This window comes from Cottoperca gobio, chromosome 21, assembly GCF_900634415.1.
Source record: "Cottoperca gobio chromosome 21, fCotGob3.1, whole genome shotgun sequence".
Lineage (NCBI taxonomy): Eukaryota > Metazoa > Chordata > Actinopteri > Perciformes > Bovichtidae > Cottoperca > Cottoperca gobio.
The window spans coordinates 18738609-18759386 of record NC_041375.1 but is presented as its reverse complement, the minus strand read 5'-3'; the positions used below and the strand labels follow the sequence as shown (position 1 = coordinate 18759386).

General features: G+C 41.5%; 1 protein-coding gene across 1 annotated transcript; it reads left to right on the top strand.

Moving 5' to 3' along the window:
• Positions 1-499: 499 nt before the first annotated feature.
• sestd1 (SEC14 and spectrin domains 1) lies at positions 500-20778 on the top strand. The gene is made up of 19 exons (XM_029459036.1): positions 500-752; positions 3000-3069; positions 3601-3709; positions 7439-7529; positions 7616-7729; positions 11045-11158; positions 11263-11357; positions 11466-11521; positions 12181-12252; positions 12776-12930; positions 15517-15639; positions 16291-16485; positions 16865-16979; positions 17070-17235; positions 17662-17743; positions 17846-17968; positions 18431-18622; positions 18747-18850; positions 18952-20778. The coding sequence occupies exons 2-19, from the start codon at positions 3000-3002 to the stop codon at positions 19268-19270; spliced, it is 2295 nt and encodes a 764-aa protein (XP_029314896.1). The 5' UTR covers positions 500-752; the 3' UTR covers positions 19271-20778.

Below are 20778 nucleotides of genomic sequence, written 5' to 3'. Positions count from 1 at the left end.
ATTATTATTATTGAGATATTCAGATAATTTATAAGCACCTATACTATATTGTCAAGTACTATTTAAAACATATAACACAGAAACACTTAAGGGACATATAAAGCAATGAAATGGGAGATACGATTGTTAATAGAAATATGGACAAAACAGAAGCCACAATAAAAGAAAAGCCACACTAAAGGATATAAAAAACAACTACTCACAACTAACTGAAAAATATGTTTTACCAAATTTTATGGACCGAAATAAGCATTAAATATTGCATATATAAAAGAAAAAAATATTTTGGAAAAAAATGAAATCGTGGAAGTATGTATATAGATAATATATGTAATTCAAAATACATTTAGCTTTGATATATATATCTGTAAATAATCTTTAATGAGCATTATTCACACATAAACAATTTATCTGGTCAGCAAAGCAAAGGTTGAGAAACCTCCAGGCTTTTATTTAGAATGTCACTTTACCGGAAGTCGTATTCTTTTTTGGGCTTCACTGAGGCTGCGCAGAGCTCCACCGCCTGCTCCCTGTGTTTCTACTGTTGTCCAAAGCTAACGGAGAGCACTGGGATCTTCAGTGTTGAATTGGAAAACAGATTAAATATCTCCTGATAGACTACCCTGAGTGAGGGGAAAAAGAGAAGGAGGAGAGGGAGAGCTGCAAAGGAGGAGAAGAGACACAAGACGAGAAGAGGAGGAGGACGGGGAGAAACCATCGGGACAGTATAATGCTGCAGATTTGACTGAAAGGTAAGAAAATCCGCCTGATCAATACTGATAGCTGATTCATCCCAAAGTTGTTGATACTGAGTGGATCAAGGCTAAAATAAGGGAGGTTAGAGCCGCAGCAGCCGCAGCCTGCATCTTCTGAATGTAGGTCATTGTGTCTGTGGGCCGAGCCGAACCAAGCCGAGACAAACCGATCCGGGCCGGGCCGTCCTGCAGCTGCTGCCAGGCCGCAGGCAGGCTGAGGACGAGGATGAAGCACTGCTGCAGGACTGACTGGTGCTGCAGTGTAGTCTCATTTATTACCACAAATACTACTTCTACTACTACCACCACTATTAGCCTATTATTACTACTAATGATGATACAAGTAACACTTATAAAATAATGGAGTTTAAGTTTAGCAGAATAGTCGGAACACGAACAATAAAAATGTTTACTATAAAAGTAAACATAAAAAAGGAAAAATAATAAAACCCCTGAAAACTTTCTTTTTTTGTATTTTTCTATAACATTCCTGACTAGAAAGAAACATTAAAGTTAAACTTTAGGGAGGAAACGCCATTTATCAAGAGTTTAAATCTAAAATACACTTCTACTTCATCAGGGCTGTGGGGGTGTGGTTCGTTTAGTTTTGATTGGACACAGAAGTTACATCCCTTGTGAACCAACTTTCACCAGATTTTAATTCAAATATTGCTCAATCCTAAGTGCTGCACCTGGATACGTGCAAACTTGTTTATTTTAGAGTTTATTATTTGTCCTTAAAGAGGACATTCTTTTCCACAGTCGGTGCATACACAACACAAACAAGTAAGACATACAGAATTAGAATAATAAAAAGAAAATACTAAAGACAAAGACATAGTTTAGCACCACAGACTTGAGAGGAGGATACTTAACTTTGGTCAAAAGGCTTGAATTGTAAAAAAGGAGCATTAAAGAATTATTGAAAAATTAAATCACACAAACATGAAGGCCATGGACATAATCTGACGCCAAATGATATCCCTAAATAAAGAGATAAGTCTTTAATTCGCGCTAAATCATGTCGCATTCACTCTCTGAATCGTATCATCCCACAAAAGTGTGTCAGGATAAGATTAAGATTATTATTATTAAAATAAATACATATATACATAGTATAAATATACTATACATACACGCATAGTAGAATAGAATATAAAGTAAAAGAAGAAACTGTAATAAAAGGAGGATTAAAGTACAAATGATGGTTCACTGCATGCATGAAAGTGCAGTTCACTGGCTACTGTGTCCCAAATTACAAGCAGTGAATGACCTGAACTGAAAGATTCATAATAATAAATACAAAAGACAATGACAACAACTGTGCAGTACTCTAATTAGAGCTCTAATGTCTGTTGTTAAACATGAAGCTAGAGCCAGCAGTTAGCTTAGCCTAGCATAAAGACTGGAAATAGGGGTAAACAGCTAGCCTGGCTCTGTCAACAGGTAACAAAATCTGTCTCCCAGCAAAGTGCAGATCAATGGCTGAAACAAACACATCTGTGTGGAGGTATTAACTGTAGGACGGACAGCATAGACATGTTTCTGTAGTGGTTTCAAGTTCAAACTAGAGCTGCACCTAACAGTCATCTTCATCACCAATTCATGTGATGGTTATTTAACTAAAATCACCATCGAAATATAAACCGACTGACAGCGAACACACTGGTGAAGCAGACTGAGCAGAATGTGAAGCCAAAAATCTGAATCTGCTCGGAGAAATGCCAGAGGAGAGAAAATCCTTTTGGAAAATCACCGAGCTGATCTGTCAACATAATACTACTGGGGGGGGTGTAGAGGGTCTGTCCTGCTACAGTGTTTACTGTGTTTACTGTGTTTACTTACAACGTGTTTGACATCTGAGCAGTAATGTTGTCACTATACTGTCATTTCTAACTTTGATGCAATAACTTATAAAATATCAATATTCGATGCCAAAGGGGGGGATTGACACAACATTGGATGCGTGTGAAAGATGAGTAGATTTTATATATATATATATATATATATATATATATATATATATATATATATATATAACATGACGGAACAACAGAATGATTGTGGTAAACATTAACAATATTTAAACTGTTTTACAATATTGAAAACAATATTCTTCTTGAGGTAGTGCAAAGTAAAAAACAAAACAAAACCATGCAAGCTAATTTAAATTTAAAGTGAGAGAGAGAGATATGGGCATGTGAACGAACCTTTCCTTTTTATTGTGTGTGTGTGTGTCTACAGATGTCCAAAGTAAATGCGGAAGCGACCAACATGCTCCCCATCCTCAAGAAGAAGCTGGCCTTTCTGTCAGGTAAAACACGCACACACACACACACACGCACACACACAAACCACGAGGTAACGTGTCTATATGTGAGGACTATATAATCTCAGTTTACATGCATTTCTATTCATTCTGTTTAAAGGTATTTTTGCACAGTTGCAGATAAAGGTTAAGCTATACTAATATAATTAGTATCATCACTATTTGTAGAATTAGATTCCAGTGGTGACTGCGCTGGATTGTTTCCGCCTCATGTGATCCAAACATTTCCAATAACTCACCCACATCCATCTTCAATAATACAGACGATGGGTGTGATCGCTTCAAAAACAACATTTTCACGGTGGTCAAAAAACATTTCTGCTTCCTGCACACGACGAGAGGCACACACCTGTATAAACAGGGCAGTCAAGCAGCAATCTCACAGCGCCATTACTGACATTTATATGACCACAATAACAACATACGACAGACATTCAAAGCTTCATTCGAAAACCTCAATTAAAGCTTTAAATGTAAAAAACCAACATCCCAATAATCAGATCTGTCTGTCTTTAGGGGGCAAAGACCGGCGCAGTGGTCTGATCCTGACCATCCCTCTCAGTTCAGATCAGACCAGCATGGAGGAGCTCAGCGCCACATTGGACTACCTGCTCAGCATCCCCAGGTACACACACACATACACACACACACGCGGCGGTGACACTCTGGTATGTGCCTGTGTGTTAACAAAAGACTGTTTTGTCTCATTTTTAATGCCTCTGGACATGTTTGGAGTTGACCTGTCACTGAAGAGCTGCTGGATCTGGACTTTGTCTCTTGGCTCCAGTGTCTGAATCCAGCATGTTGAGCTGTAACTGTAAAAGGCTTAAAGGATGATTCCAGTTCATCACAACTTGGGTTTTATCATATTGGCACGAATATGAGACAACCCCGATTTTACAAGATAACCTCTCCCTTTCCAACAGCTGTTTTTTTGAAGATGCAAAAACTTTCAGATTAGTCCTGTCGGGAACGAAGAGTCCTCATGCTTGGAAGACTTTTCTCATGTAAAAGCGAAACATGAAATACTTCCATTAAAGCAGATCACAGCTTGTTTTTCAGTCGCATCCTCTCACCGTCTCCTGCTGTCAGAATGATGCCTCTGGTCGTTTGTGTTTTAAGTCTTTCTTTGAGCTCCACATCATGACGTTCTCTGACGACGGTCATTTTTGGCAGCTCGACGGATGATTCATTCTCTGCTTATTTTCCGCAGTAAATGTCAGCAGATGCTTTCAACTCGTTATCACTTGTCAGAAATGTAATTCCTTCAAAACATATTATACAAGCTGGAATATCAAATCAAATCAAATCAAATTTATTTGTATAGCCCAATATCACAAATTATACATTTGTCTCAGTGTGCTTTACAGACTGTACAGGTTACAACATCCTCTGTCCTTAGACCCTCGCATCGCACAAGGAAAAACTTCCTAAAAGAAACCCCAAAATTAAAGGGGAAAAAATGGAAGAAACCTCAGGGAGAGCAACTGAGGAGGGATCCCTCTCCCAGGACGGACAGACGTGCAATAGATGTCGTGTGTACAGGATAAACAACATAGTACAAATACAACATTTGACAGAAATTATGTTGTGTTGAAAAAAAAAAAGAAATAGAAAGTTTGGATGAATCCAGGAAAATGTCAATAAGGCTTCCCGGTGTCCAGCAGGACCAGGTCAGCAGGCGCTGTCACGATTCATGATCCTGACGTAAACTTTATCAGTGGCAACCTGCCACATGAGAGACAGACACTCCGGGGATGATACCCCGGATGGTGAGTTAGTAACATACATTTACATAAATGCATACAGATAGAGAGGGAGAAGAAGAGAGGGAGAAGAAGAGAGGGAGAAGAAGAGAGAGGGAGAGAAGGAAGAGAGCAGGGAGGTGTCCCCCGGCAGTCTAAGCCTATAGCAGCATAACTAGGGGCTGATCCAGGGCAAACCTGAGCCAGCCCTAACTATAAGCTTTATCAAAAAGGAAAGTCTTTAGCCTACTCTTAAATGTGGAGAGTGTGTCTGCCTCCCGAACACAAACTGGAAGCTGGTTCCACTGGAGAGGAGCTTGATAGCTGAAGGCTATCAAGGCTCCCATTGCTCCCATTGTACTCTTAGAGACTCTAGGAACCACAAGTAACCCTGCAGTCTGGGAGAGTAATGCTCTAGTTGGTTTATAAGGTACTATGAGATCTTTAAGATATGCTGGAGCCTGACCTTTAATTGATTTGTAAGTCAGGAGAAGGATTTTGAATTCTATTCTGTATTTTACCGGGAGCCAGTGCAGAGCAGCTAATACAGGAGTAATATGATCCCATTTCCTTGTTCTAGTCAATACACGTGCCGCTGCATTTTGGATCAACTGAAGAGTCTTAACCGACTTTTTTGGACAACCTGATAACAATGAGTTGCAGTAATCCAGCCTTGAAGTAACAAATGCATGGACTAGTTTTTCTGCATCATTTTGAGACAGGATGTGTCTTATTTTTGCAATGTTACGTAGATGAAAGAAGGCAGTCCTTGAGATTTGTTTTATGTGGGAGTTAAACGACAGATCTTGATCAAAGATGACGCCAAGATTCCTTACAGTGGTGCTGGAGGCCAAGTTAATGCCATCCAGAGCTTCTATGTCATTAGAAAATGCGTTTCGGAGGCGTTTAGGGCCAAGTATAATAACTTCAGTTTTGTCTGTGTTTAACATCAAAAAGTTGCTAGACATCCAAGTTTTTATGTCCTTAAGGCATGCTTGAAGTTTAGCCAATTGATTGGTTTCATCTGGTTTAACTGATAGATATAATTGGGTATCATCCGCATAACAATGAAAGTTTATAGAGTGGTTCCTTATAATATTGCCCAAAGGAAGCATATATAAGGTGAATAGAATCGGTCCAAGTACAGAACCCTGCGGAACTCCAAGACTGACTTTGGCTGTCATGGAGGATTTATCGTTAACAAGTACAAATTGAGATCGCTCAGATAAATAGGACTTGAACCAGCTTAGTGCGGTTCTTTTCATGCCAACACAATGTTCCAGTCTCTGTAGTAGAATGTCATGATCAACAGTGTCGAAAGCAGCACTGAGGTCTAACAAGACAAGAACAGAGACGAGTCCTTTGTCTGAAGCCAATAGAAGGTCATTGGTAACTTTCACCAGTGCCGTCTCTGTGCTATGATGAACTCTAAATCCAGATTGAAAAACCTCAAATAAACTATTATTATGTAAAAAGTCACACAACTGTTTTGCGACTGCTTTCTCAAGGATTTTAGCGAGAAAGGGAAGGTTAGATATCGGCCTATAGTTGGCTAAAACCTCTGGATCAAGACTAGGCTTTTTAAGAAGTGGTTTTATTACAGCTACTTTAAAGGATTTTGGTACGTAGCCAGATAATAGAGACAGGTTGATCATATTTAATAACGAAGTGTTAATTAAGGGTAGAACTTCTTTAAACAGTTTAGTTGGAATCGGGTCTAAAAGACAGGTTGATGGTTTAGACGATGAGATTGTTGAAGTTAGTTGGTTAAGGTTGATTAGAGTAAAACAGTCTAGATATATTTCAGGAGTTACAGATGTTTTTAAAATTCCAACAGTTGAAGTTAAGTCATTACCAATTGAGGTCAGGAGGAGATTAATTTTGTCTCTAATAATTATAATTTTATCGTTAAAGAAACTCATAAAGTCGTCACTACTGAGAGATATAGGAACAGAAGGCTCTGTAGAGCTGTGGCTCTCTGTCAGCCTGGCTACAGTGCTGAAAAGAAACCTGGGGTTGTTCTTATTTTCTTCTATTAAGGAAGAGTAATAAGCTGCTCTGGCATTACGGAGAGCCTTCTTATACGTTTTAAGATGATCTAACCAGACTAAACGAGATTCTTCCAATTTAGTGGAACGCCATTTACTTTCAAGATTTCTCGACTTTTGTTTTAGTTTGCGGATTTGTAAATTAAGCCATGGAGCTTTCTTTTTCTGTTTTATGATCTTCAACTCCTGATGCTCCACTCTGTCGGAGTACGAAAACATTGATCCAAGAACACAGTAGCAACTTGACAAGTGCAGTATTATCATACCTGATAGAAATGTTATCCTATAGAATATGAGACCCAAGTGGAAATAAAAAAAGAAGAAGCTTATAGTCTTGCATTGCATTTGAAAGTTAACTTTTGAGATGCATACTCATTTCTTCATTCTACCTAATTGGACATGAATGCACCACTCTGACACTTCTGATGCAGCGTTCAAAGTTCACACAATTTACACGTTATGGAAAAAGAAGGAATACAAACGACTGCATGTAAATGTTTGTGTGTGTTTTTCATATTTTGAATGATATCCTTGTCCTATAAAATGTTTCCTCTCTCTCAGTGCAAAGTGTAAAGCTCGGGGTTTCACCGTCATCGTGGACGGACGGAAGTCTCAGTGGAACATCGTGAAGACTGTGGTGCTCATGTTGCAGGTACTAACACATACTATGGATCCCACACACGACTTTATTACTTTGTCAGGATGTTTGAAAGCTGATAATGCTATTGATGTTTTTAGAATGTGATTCCGGCCGAGGTGTCGCTGGTCTGCGTGGTGAAGCCAGATGAATTCTGGGATAAGAAGGTCACACACTTCTGCTTCTGGAAGGAGAAAGACCGCCTGGGCTTCGAGGTGAGTCTCTCAGCTGTTGTACGCTAAACTACTTCAGGACAAACCAGCTTAAAGTCTTCTTTACGCTCACTGAGCGCCCTCTCCAGCGTAGAGACGTAAATTAAATGGTTTTGGAATTAGAGGTCGTTGTGGATTTTGAAAATGATTACCTGACCTGAAAAGGATTTGTTTTTGTCTAACATGAACTTGACTCATAACGATCTCAGTGGTTTTCTTAATCTGAGGGCCATTTTTCAAGAGATGTCTGAACATTTGTTGAAGTGTGGAAGCTGTTATTGAGCTCAGGTACATTTGGTTGTCTTTCCCTCTGTGGGGACTTCACCTGTAACATGGGGGCTTTCAATAATCCACACTTTTATGAACCTTGTGAGGCTTTGGTGTGAGGTTTCTCTCCATGTTTCCACTGTGTTTTACAAACTGAAGACCACACATGCTGCTTTGTAGCCCAAAATGGGCGTTTGCTCCACCGCGCACATTATGATCTCTTTTTTCTTTTATGCCACCTTTTTAATGTTTCCCTGCACTGCTTGGCTGCGTGTTGTGTCTCCACCTCTCAGCCAGTCAAAGACAAATCTTTTGGTACACCTTTTAGGCCTCCTTTCCCCAGATAGTAAAGGGTTAACTATGATTGACTTGTTGTCCCACCACGTCTAAAGGCAAAAGTGTTCATAGCCGTTCTGAATGGCCACACTAGAAGTCGAGATGAAAAGCCTGCCGTTATAGAGAGAAGCAGTTTGAAGAACCCAGTTCTTTCTCTAGCTTTGAAATAACCTCAGAGACAAACAGACCGTCTGTTTGGTCCAAAACACACAGACACAGACACACTCTTGAATTGTACTTGTTACATGATATCAAACAGAGAGAAAGTGAGGCAGTTATGATAACCTTGAGCATCATTAACTGTCCTGAGTGCTGCTGGAAACCTGAGCCAGGGTCGATGGTGTGTGTGTCTGTGTGTGTGTCTGTGTGTGTGTCTGTGTGTGTGTCTGTGTGTGTGCGTGTGCGATTGTCGGCCAATCCTCCTCCTCTATTACAACAGATGGTTTTACTGACGGAAATCAGGAGTCGCTGTGACCCAGATTTCTGCAGCCATTTTGGCTCAATTATTGTTGCCACGGTAACTGGGGCAAGTTCGTTGGTGTGAAGTAACTTGAAAGTTGCTGCTCATAATAGATAATCCATCACGGGCAACATTTAGATTTTATTTGTTTTTAAATCGGTTATTATCATTGCGTGCTGAGAGCAGAGACGGTCCGGAAAACTGTCCCTGATGGTGCGTTCAAGGACACACGACAGCTTTAATGTTGCATATAACATTTATTTTGAAAGATGAAATGCTTTGATAAATAATGTGCTGAGATGAGTAAGAGCGCACACACACACACACACACACACACACACACACACACACACACACACACACACACACACACACACACAGCTGCTGGAAGGGAGATTCCAGTGACTGTTGAAATGTGATTCATCTAAACTATGGGTGTGTGTGTGTGTGTGTTGTGTGTGTGTGTGTGTGTGTGTGTGTGTGTGTGTGTGTGTGTGTGTGTGTGTGTGTGTGTGTGTGTGTGTGTGTGTGTGTGTGTGTGTGTGTGTGTGTGTCATACAGCTGCTCTAAAGTCTGACCTAACATTTAAATAAACACACACTGAGTCCAATTCCTCTGACAGCATCTGCTGCAGTGACAGCTGGAAAAACAACTCACTACCAGCTGTCTGACTTTCCAAGTTTATTTGTAAAGCAACCTTTCATACATGTGCACTTCAAAGTGATAATAAGAAAGGGCAAAAAAACATACAGTATGTTTAAATGTCAACATTTTGAGCTAAACTTAGAAGATCTTTTTGTAAAACCTCAGATCAGCTTGCAGGCTGTTTAGACACTGAACGCTCTATCTCCAGATTTAGAAAGCGCTCTGAGAAACTGAAGGACAAGTTGGTCTTATGATCCAATAACTGTTTTGGGTTTGGTAGACTGAAGCAATGCTAGATATGTAATCTGTGATCAGCGCTGGTTTAAAAAAGCTAAGAAACCATCTTAAGAATGTTCCTAAACTTTGATTTATGTATCAAAACGTTTTTTTTTAGTAGTTTGAAAGTAGAAGAAACTTTGTTTAAAGAAGTCTCAGTATAATTTCTAATTACTGACTGCAGTGACTCCTAAGTCTCGAGGAAAAAAGGGACTATAATTATGCCATCCCAAAATTCCCTCCCTGAAATACTGAATCGCCCAATAGCAGGGCTCCAGAGCTGCATGCATGGGATCCTCACCTCCTTCCTCACGTCTTAGCTCCTCTTAGCTGGGATGCAAGAGAGAGACGTGCGGATAAAGTAACTGTTTTTGACTCGTACCTGCCGCGTCGGGCTGCGAGGTACACAGAATATGATGATATCATAGATCCATGCAATGGTATGGATTTGTACCATATGCACACACTGTATATTTTTAAGGCATGACAATTGCATTACAACATAATGGTCTGTGTCGTATCACATGGGAATTTGCACTGGAACACAAAATATAGTCAAATACTGTTATATCGTCAAAACTAAGAAATCTGATATTATATATTGACCATATGGCCCAGTCCTACTGGCACCCATATAACTGCTCCTCCAGTTACACCCATTGCAGATCCGTTGTGGCGTCAGGGCGTCTCAGAGTTAATAAGTCACATTTCCCCCGGAAACATTCTCGCAGACCTCAATTAGTTTTCGGGTCACTTGGCTGAAGGACGGAGAAGCGAGGAAGCGTAATTTGCAGAATAAAAAGCAACCGTCCAACATTACATATGTACATTAAATACAGCAGCCTATTCAGTATATTGAAACATGCAAAAGGAAAGCTTATACAAGATATTCCCCTCACAGTTATGTCAACAACATCAATACATCCTGTTCAAAGATAAATCATTTAAAAAGAGAGAATCATCTGTGGAGGTCATTTAAAGAGGTCTGTGTGTGAACCATTGGTTGGGACATCCCAAAATATAGAACACAGGGCTCAACAGAGAAGTAAAGCATTTCTATTAAAAGGTTATACATTTAGAGTCGGATTAGTTTTTAACTTCAATGTTTTGTACACTTGTATTGCACAGCTCAGTTATTACAATACATAAACATTACATTTACATACACTACATGATGTTTAAATGATATAGATGTGTAATTAATTAGAATCCCACTAACTGTGAATGTTTGTTTTCACGCTGAATCATCATGTCATGAACTCTTTCATGCTGTGTTTGAAGTGTGGGTATTGGGACTGTCCTTGTTAAAATGTTGCTCCTGTGCTTCCTGTCAGGTGATCCTGGTTTCGGCCAATAAGCTGACTCGTTACATTGAACCCTGCCAGCTAACTGACGATTTTGGAGGAAGTCTCGACTACGACCACAACGACTGGCTCAACAAAAGACTGGTCAGTATTTGAATTTGAAATAAACTCAAATATTCAATTTTATTATATAACAAAAAAGAAAGAAGAGTGTGTTGCCATGGTAACCTGGTGCCATTTGTTGTCAGGTTTTTGAGAAGTTCACTAAGGAGTCGACGTCACTGCTGGATGAGCTGTCAATTATCAACGACGGTGACAAGAGCAGTACAGTGGACAAGGAGAAGTACGGACACACACACACACACACACACACACACACACAGCTATAGTTTAAAGTGGACTAACGGTAGACGGATGAAATCAGAGCTGTGCGTCTCTCTGTCCTCTGCAGGTCAGCTGACTGCGCCCTCTTGCCGTCGTTCGACCCTGAGACTGTCCTTCAGACTGGTAAATATCCCTCTCATTCAAGACCCTTTCAGATGTGCACATTGTCACCTAAATGTGATCACACTTTTACACGTTGGTTGACTTGAACATTTGTGCACCTATCTTTTTAAGTTCACTACAATAAGTTTAATCTCCAGGTTAATAAAGTATTCTTCTCATGTTATAGGATCCCCCCCCCACCCCCCCCACCCCTCACAATGCAGTGCAAAAATAAAAGAAGCTCATACAGTTAAAATACCGACCCAACCAGCACCCTGTTTTCAGCTTTAATTACTTGCTTACTGTGCACACAACTTATTTCAATTGTGCTCATGAACTCTGGGAAGTAACTGAAAGAATTGTGGATCCAAGCAGCCAAACTAATGTCAGGCTGTCTGGGCTCAGCCTGACCTGGATGATATGGATGGACAGTGGGAGGTCTTGGACACTTAGTGTGCTGCCAACAAGACCTGAAGCTAAATAGACACTAAGGCTGCATGAATGATTGATGGCTGTGTTCACTGCACTGAGCAGCCTGTGTCTGTGTGTTGGGCAGAGGTGAAAGGAGTCTTTGTTTGTGGTACCACCCTCCTCCCTCTACAGCATGTACACAAACACTGACGCATTATTGTTTCAAATGCTTTTATAACCCCCCCTCCACACTCTCAATCTGTCTGCAGGTCATGAGCTGCTGTCGGAGCTGCAGCAGCGTCGTTTTAACGGCTCGGAGGGAGGAGGAGGAGGACAGGGAGGTGAGGAAGCTCAGTCATCCAGATGTCTCTGTGCTGGTGCACAGACAGATGGACGGACGGATGAATGAATGTCATCTGTTCTGTTTTGTGCAACTTTCTTTCTCTGAGCTGTTGTTGTTGGAGAGGGACAGTTTGAATGCAGTCATTCAGTTGTTGCAGGATACTTCAGTATGACATAGTGTAAGAGGGTACTGCATAGACTGCTAGAGTTCTAGGTTCTGTATAAGTAGAGTTTGACAGTGACCTTTGTGTGTCTGTCTCTGTGAGTCAGACCTTATCCCCAAACATCAGTGTTGGACCTCACTAATGCCTTGTGGCTGAACTGGAGCAAATCTCTGCTGACAGTAGGGCTGGGTGTCAGTACTGGATACCTTTTAGGTATGGACCGAAATAACCCAGTGTCAAGTCGAACCAAAACTTCTCCAGTCAAACTATACCTGCATTTGATCCTTTTTGTACCCAGATAAAAAAAAAAAAAAAAAGACTTTGTATCTTTGATCTCTCTCTGACCTCTGACCTCCAGGTCCATGGTGTCCCATGGAGGAGGAGCTGCTGGCTCAGCCTCAGGTGATGAAGCTGCTGGACTCGCTTAGGGAGCAGTACACCAGATACCAGGAGCTCTGCAGGCAGCGAAACAAACGCAACCAGCTGGACGAGATCCATGCCAAGGTCATGCAGGTAACACGCACACGCACACGCACACGCACACAGACATGTGTATGGACAGTTGTGAGCCTGTGTCTTCATCTGTTGTGTCATTCTGCAGTTTGTTGACTGTTTGGTTTCATTTATTGGCCAGAATCTCAATTAAAGTCTCCTCTTTGAGGATTATTCATTCATGATTTTGATAGTTTTCTTTTCTGCAAAATGCAGCAAGACTAAAACACGACTGAGACATAAAAGGTTGCTGTGTCACCCTTTGTCCAGTCAATGTTTCACACATGTAGACAAACCAATGTGCAAGTTTCCCTGGATTTAGAGCCCTGTTTAGTTAGCTATAATAGCCGTTCCAGGCAGGCTACTTTCTGTGTTTACTTTCAGTCAGACTCAGAGACGTGTTTATATGGAAAGCTGTAGGAGGCTCATGCAGCTTATCCTGATTTACGTTCTCCACATCTGCATAGATACAGTGCGAGCCTCCTCAGTCTTCAAATGTCTCTCGCCCTGATTCTTTTATCATCCAGTCTTTGACCTTTGACCCTCACAATCAGTGTCAGTGAGCAGCTCTATAGTAGAAAAAGACAGTACGGAGGTTACTGGGGCTCGTGTAGCCGCAGGGGCTGATGGGTAACACCAACGTCTTGGATATACGCCTGGGGTTGCCATGGAAACCACAGCATGTCGGTCTCTAGCCTAAAGGGCTTGTTTGAGGTTGGTGGGGGGGCGGAGGTGGCCTAGTTCTGGATCGTTTGTGTGCGTGCGTGCGTGCGCGCGTGAGGTCTTTAAGGCATCACTGACCTGATAAATACATTACATTATAACTGACGCACACATCTGGATAGACCGCTCCAGATGTTGCTGTACTGTATAGTACTCTGGTGGACATTTGAACTCGTAACAAAACCATAATCACTGTATATTATTTTATTTTGTAACAGACAAACACACGGACAAACAAAAAGGGAATTCTTAAAGTCATTTTTGACTTTATGGTTGGAACTTAAAGTTTTAAGGTGGCGTCTGCGAATCTGATCCAATGCACTTTTTGTCAAATTCAGTGAATATCGTCTTACGGATACAGAGATGCAGTCACTTTGTTTGCCACCATCAAGTCTGCCAACCAGCCTCCCTCAATATTCATCCTAAACAAGGCATTCATAAATTGTTTACCTAAAGATGGATCACCTCGATGGCTCCTCAAATCCTAGTCAACACATTCTAACCGTCATAGCATCGCCCTGACCTTGCCAGTCTGACTACTCGGGGCTCATCTTAACTCTTATCTTGCAGCTGAGGGCCATCAGCTCCGGTAGACTGAAACATGAACTATATGTTTTGGAGAGATGACCTTACAAGAAAAAGGAGACACTCAAGATGTTAGTGTTTGACCTAAGGCCTACTTAAATATCCTCTAACATGACAAGAGATTGTTTTGCTGTAACAAGGTAAATGTCCCCGTTGTGAGACTAATAAAGGATTTCTGATTCTGAGGATCAAACTACGTATAGAGTCTAAGGTTTGAATATATTTGAATATATTTGAATATATGTATATACTAATAGATGGGAATTAGGCCACAAAACCTGTCCACAGACACACACACACAGAATCACAAGGTGAAAACAATACCAGCGTCGCTGTTGCGGCTGGTAACAATCTTCAGACGCGACCTTTTTAAAGATCCAATCCACCGATTTTACACATGAAGCTCGGCTTATAATAATACATTTTGAACTTTGGATGTGGAGTTTGGGGGCATGGGCATTTACCAGGCAGGTCTGGTAAATGTTGCATTTTGGGAAATGTAGGAACCATTATTTAAAGAGCAATGCTAAATCACTGGAATGCCTATTTATAGCCAATTCATAAATTCATAGTTATACTTTGATGAGGTATGATCTGATTTTATTTTATTACATGGATGGATATCAATTTTCTTTTTCACTTTTTTAAATTTTAGTTGACTTTACTGTAACATGAAAACATGAAATGGATAAAACAAATTAAGAGTGATTTTAATGGAAAGTGCCCATGAAAGAAAAGATTATATGGTGTGATAACATGTTTGCACCTGAACACATCACAGAGTGACTTGTAGAGCCTGAGAGTCCCCTGCTGGTGGCTCTGCTGCACTGCAGCCCAGAGACTGAAGGAGATCCTCATAAACGACATCATGTCACAGTAGGAAGAGCACAGGTAGAATAATACAATGAATAATGGCTGCATTAATTATATTCAGCTGCGTCAGTTTAATGGTCCTGGTTTTGGCTCACAGGCACATTGTCAAGGCTTACTGGTCAAAGCTGCTGTTAGCGGTGCATATCATTTGAAGGTCTGTGATTGATTGGATGTTTCTTAATCGAAATGCATTTTGGGAGTCGTAGTTAACTTCTAATCTAACGTTGTTATGTACACAGGCTGCACCTTCAACTTTTTATCAGCCAGATATTTTCTAACACTTTCTTTTTTTATACTTTTGATTTAATCGGAAGAGATGAGTCAATGGAGTAAAATGAATGGAACCAGCACTTCCCACTCGCTCCTACTTCCTCTCTCTATAGGAAATCACTCAGTCAGTATGTTTTCTCCCTCTCTTTATCTCAGGTGGTCACCTGGCTGCAGGGTCCAGGTTCAGAGCTGTTGAAGACTCAGCAGGCGATCGGAGACTCTATGCGAGCGGCTCAGACGCTGCAGCAGAAGCACGAGGAGATCGAGAGCCAGCACAGTGTAATGCAACACACTGAACACACACAAACACACACAAGTCATCAGGTGACCAGCACAAAGGGATGAATCAGATTTGGGGTTAAATACATATCGGAGTGGAGTTTGATGCTTCGACTTCAGTATTTCGACCGGGAAAAGGTGCAAAGAATGCCAGAAAGAAATTCACATTTGATGCATTTCACATGACACTCATGTTGTGGTTTAAGTGTTGATGTCGACCTCCTTGTTGTTGTAAGTCCACTTACAGAAATAACAACCCTTTCTTCACCAGAACATGTGACAATCTGTCGTCAGGACTCAGGTTAATGGAACAAGATGTAACGTTTATTTACTGCTGTTTGCCCTTGAAAATTGCTTTTCATGGTTTGTTTTCACTGATCAGTCAGAGACCAAATATTAGGAACCTTTCTAAGTGTATTGCCATACAATTCAACATCACCGCAAACTAAAAGTTAAACACCTCTCTAAACCAGTTTCACCATTATAACCTTCATGAAGGCAGCATTGATTGCAATACCATGTTGTTATTTTTGACCACCTGTATGTTTGTTCTGTTTGGTTTCAGTGTTTTATGAGGAAACAAAACTATTTTAGTTACACTGGTGGTTAATGTGAGCATTGGGCTGATTCTGTGTGCGTGGGCTTTTACAGGAGTGGTTTGCAGTGTACGTGGAGTTGAACCAGCAGATCGCTGCCTTGCTCAGTGCCGGGGAGGAGGAGGAGGTGGTGGAGCTGAAGGCGCTTCAGCAGCAACTGAGTGACGTCTGCTACCAACAAGCAGCTCAGCTGGAGGGTCGACAGAATGTCTTGCAGGCTGCGCAGGGCTTCCACAGCACCACACAGGAGGTAACACACACACACACACACACACACACACACACACACACACACACACACACACACTGCTCTTTGTACTGGATGTTCAGACTGGAAACAGTGCTGTGTAAAAATGTACATATTTGTGCGTACACAGAGATTGGTCCAGCACGTGTTTAGTCTAGCTTAGCAGAAAGACTGTTGGCAATGGGGGGAAACTACTAGCCCCATAAAAAGAAGAAATAATATACAATGCACAATACCATTTTTGGGACTTTTAGCAGCTCTTCAGGAGGTAAAGTTAAGAGCTGTTCACAAACTAAAACCAGAACTTTCCAGGATGAATCAGAGTGTGGTTAAGTGTATGTGATTTCTTTCTCAGCAATTGAAGCTCTGTCTGTCTCTGCAGTTGTCCCAGCTGTTGGACGGTCTGCTGGGCATGCTCTGTGCTGATGTGGCTCCAGCTGACGGAGCTTCGATTCAGCAAAACCTCAAATTGTTGGAGGAGAAGCTGCAGACTGTCGGTTCGTGCTCTGAATGATAAAGCTTGTCCTCTAAAATAATAATAAAGAAATGTTGTGGTGTTAAAGAAGTATGTACATCTGTCCATGCAGAAGCAGGTCTTGCTTCTTTGCGTCAGAAGGGGGGGCAGTTAATGGAGCAGATGTGCACGCAGCCGCCGTGGCCTCTGGAGGAAACGGAGAGTCCCGCTGGAGAACAGCAGGACAACGCACAGCACATCCAGGCTGTGATGGAGGAGATGCAGCTCCGCAAGCAAAGGTAACTTTCTTCTTTCTTTGTTTCTATATCTTGCTCCCTGTAGAGTCTGAATCAACATTTATTAGTATTAGGTCACTCATTTTATTTTTAAGTGTAAAATTAATTAAAAGGGACAGCGTAAAGGATTTGGCGCCATCCAGTGGTGTGTATGCAAATTGCAACCAACTGAATAACTCATAACAGACTTTTTGCTAATTTTAATGTTGTTCTGGTCGCTCAGTAAAACACATTTACATCTACCAGGCTACAAACACTGGTCAGATATTCATCCAATGTCCTGATCACATTCCTGCTCCTCAGAGGCGGAACTGTTGCAATTGTAATGACCTCATGACCTTTACTCTTGTGCCCCACCCCCGCTGCAAAAACATTACTATTGGTTAGCCTCGATAAATCATCTGTATGTTGTTTGTTCAACACTTGCAGGTGTGAGGACATGGTGGATGTGAGGAGACTGAAGATGCTACAGATGGTCCAACTGTTCAAATGCGAAGAAGACGCATTACAGGTATGACACGCACACACACGCACACGCACACACACACACACACAATACTTCCTGTAATAATGACAGGATCATCTGCATGTGTGTGTGTGTCTGTGTGTTCAGGCAGTAGAGTGGCTTGGCGAGCTGTTGGACGCCCTTTTGAAGACTCACGTGAGACTGGGCGACGACTCTCAGGAGAACACGACCATGTTGGACAAACACAGGAAGTTTGTGGACGTTGCTCAGGTGAGACACTTGTAGTCATGCTGCAAGCATGGTTAAAAAAAAATGTAACTGTCATCTTTATTCCCCCAATCCCCGAGCAGTTTCTGGGCATTTTTTGCTCCTGTCTCCTAACTCAAAAAACTTATTTTGTGTACACCACAGTTAAGCCATAAATCCTAAAAAATACAAACAACGCAAGTTGAATTTCTCAGAAAATTTATTTTACAAAAATTGGAAAAGTGTACACAAGTGTTACCAATATTTAATAATAAAAAGGTAGCTCCACATGCTATACATATTGAACTATTTAAAATGGTTGTAATTTGAAATATTTTTGTTTTTAGTTTCTTGCTCTGATATATGGTGTCATTTTGGCGATTTTGCAAAAACAAATTCAGTTTTAAGAAAATAAAATGGATGAAATATTGCTGAAAATAATAACTTTGTCTCTGTTTGTCTCTATCTTCCTGTCTCTTCCTTCAGAGCACCTATGATTACGGCCGGCAGCTGCTGCAGGCGACCGTCGTCCTCTGTCAGTCTCTGCGCTGTACGACGCGCTCGTCCGGAGACACTCTGCCGAGACTCAACAGAGTCTGGAAACAGTTCAGCGTCAGCGCTGAGGAGAGACAACAGAGACTAGAGCTGGCTCTGAATTTCCACACCGCCGCAGAGAGGGTGAGACAGGCCGAGCGAGAGACCTCACCGTTTCATTATCTGTCAAGTGTAAAATGGTTTGTGCAGTCAGGGCACGTGTTGTTTTTCATTTTTCTTCAGTATGTGTGTTGTTACTGTGTTTCAGGTGTTGCAGCAGGAATGTGTGGACCCAGAGTCTCTGGATGAAGTCGACTCTTCTGGGAAAACTCTGCTGGATAGACTGACCATGCCTGTTATCTTCCCTGATGGGTACACACACACACACACACACACACACACACACACACACACACACTGTGCCACGCACTTCATATAATACAAACTCCTAACTTCAGTTGTTGTTGTTTCAGGACCGAGCAGTACTTTGGGAGTCCCAGCGACACGGCAGCGGCAGCTGAGGGCGTCAGGGAGCGCCTCCTGTTGGTGGAGGAGCGAAGGCTGCAGCTGCAGGAAGAGGTGGGGCTTCACAATGACGAAGAGGAGGAGGAGGAAGAAGAAGAAGAAGAAGAAGAAGAAGAAGAGGAGGAGGAGGTGTTAAACGGACAGGAGGCCCGACTGGACGTGATCGGAGAGGAACTGAGTGAGAAAGAGGAGCAAGATGAGGAAGAAGAAGAAGAGGAGGCAGGGCAGCAGGATGAAGACTTGCAGAGGGCGACGCAGGACTGCTAATGGATCGCTGATGACGTTAAACAGAGCGGCCTTAATGAAGCTCGTTAACGTAGGGCTGCTGATTAATCGGTTGCTTCCGTCTCCCTGCAGCAGTAGGTTATTCTCACTGCTGGTATTTCTTTATATTGAGACTACATCAGCCTCACAGCTTACCCTAAATACATCCGTTCAGCAGAACCGCTGTCTGCCCTGGAACAACGGCGCCCTTTTAACGTTTTTTCTGCCATTAAGCGATCCAGCCGATTTCACAAATGTAAAATACTGGAATTATTAATATTCATATCTCTGGAAGCTGTTGATGACGATCAACTGTAAAATAATCAGTTTGGATAAGAATACTTCTAATGTACAGCTAACGCCACCTCCTCTTTCCCAGCATGCCTCTTGTTCATCTAAGTGGGTGGAGCTTCCATGGTGCTAACATGGTTTCTGTCTGTGCCTCCTCCGACGTCTCGCCTTTCTAGCTTCCTCGCCTTTTATTTCCCTCCAGACAAAAGATGAACTTCGTGGCCTGTACAGGAAGAAGGGCGGAGCTACAGTATATCAGGTGTGCCGCGACCTGATCCTATTCCTGCTTCGACGGTGCCGTACGTTTCTCCCATAGATATGTCAGGTGACATGCAGCTCTGGCATGAACATGAAACTCTTGATTGTATCACTTGTAAAAAAAAATAAGCCGAAAGAAAAATCTGCTTTATTGACAAAAACTTTTAAGATACAATGTATAGAAACTTGAGAAGAGAAAACTACAAGTCCCAAAGAGCACCTGCGAAATAACGAGAAACAACATCCAACTATCTGTGAAATCCTCTTGCAAGCCATCTGGGGAAATGAATCGATTCCCGCCAAAATTTGATGTCTTCCATAAAAGTCTAATTGAAAATTAAATTCTCCTCCTATCCGCCTCATTCCTCGCTCCGTGTCGGGTATGCTTCATTTTTCTCAGAGATTTTGGGGTGATAAATGATGAGCCTGTCGCACCTTAAACAAGAATATATGATTTTACCTCTGCCGTCTATTACCGAGGATGAGGATGGATCATTACATTTTGTGCACCAAATATAAAAAAATTCACGGGCTCATTATTTTTGGCAATTCAATATTTTACCAAATAAATACTAGTACATGGAAACACACCATGGAGAGTTCAATTGATCTTATAGCAAAATGTAACTTTTTTTAAAAATGATTTGATGTTTCTTAGTCAGTAGGATTGAACATTTTACCCAGAGGCTCCGATCACTTCGCTGCTCTAAATAAACCCTCTGCCTTCATGATGGATAAGCTGTGCCACTTTGCTCTGATCCACACTGACATCATATTACAACAGATTCCTTTTTCTATTTATTTGACTTTTTTCAAGCAAACCTTGTTGTTGGTTGGTATTTTTGACCAATAACTGCTGCTGTAAGTGTAGCCGCTAAATACTGTGTCTTGCTTTCTGCCCTCTCCGTCCAGTAATATATACATGACATCATCCTCTAAATAAAGAAGAGTTTTGAAGTTTG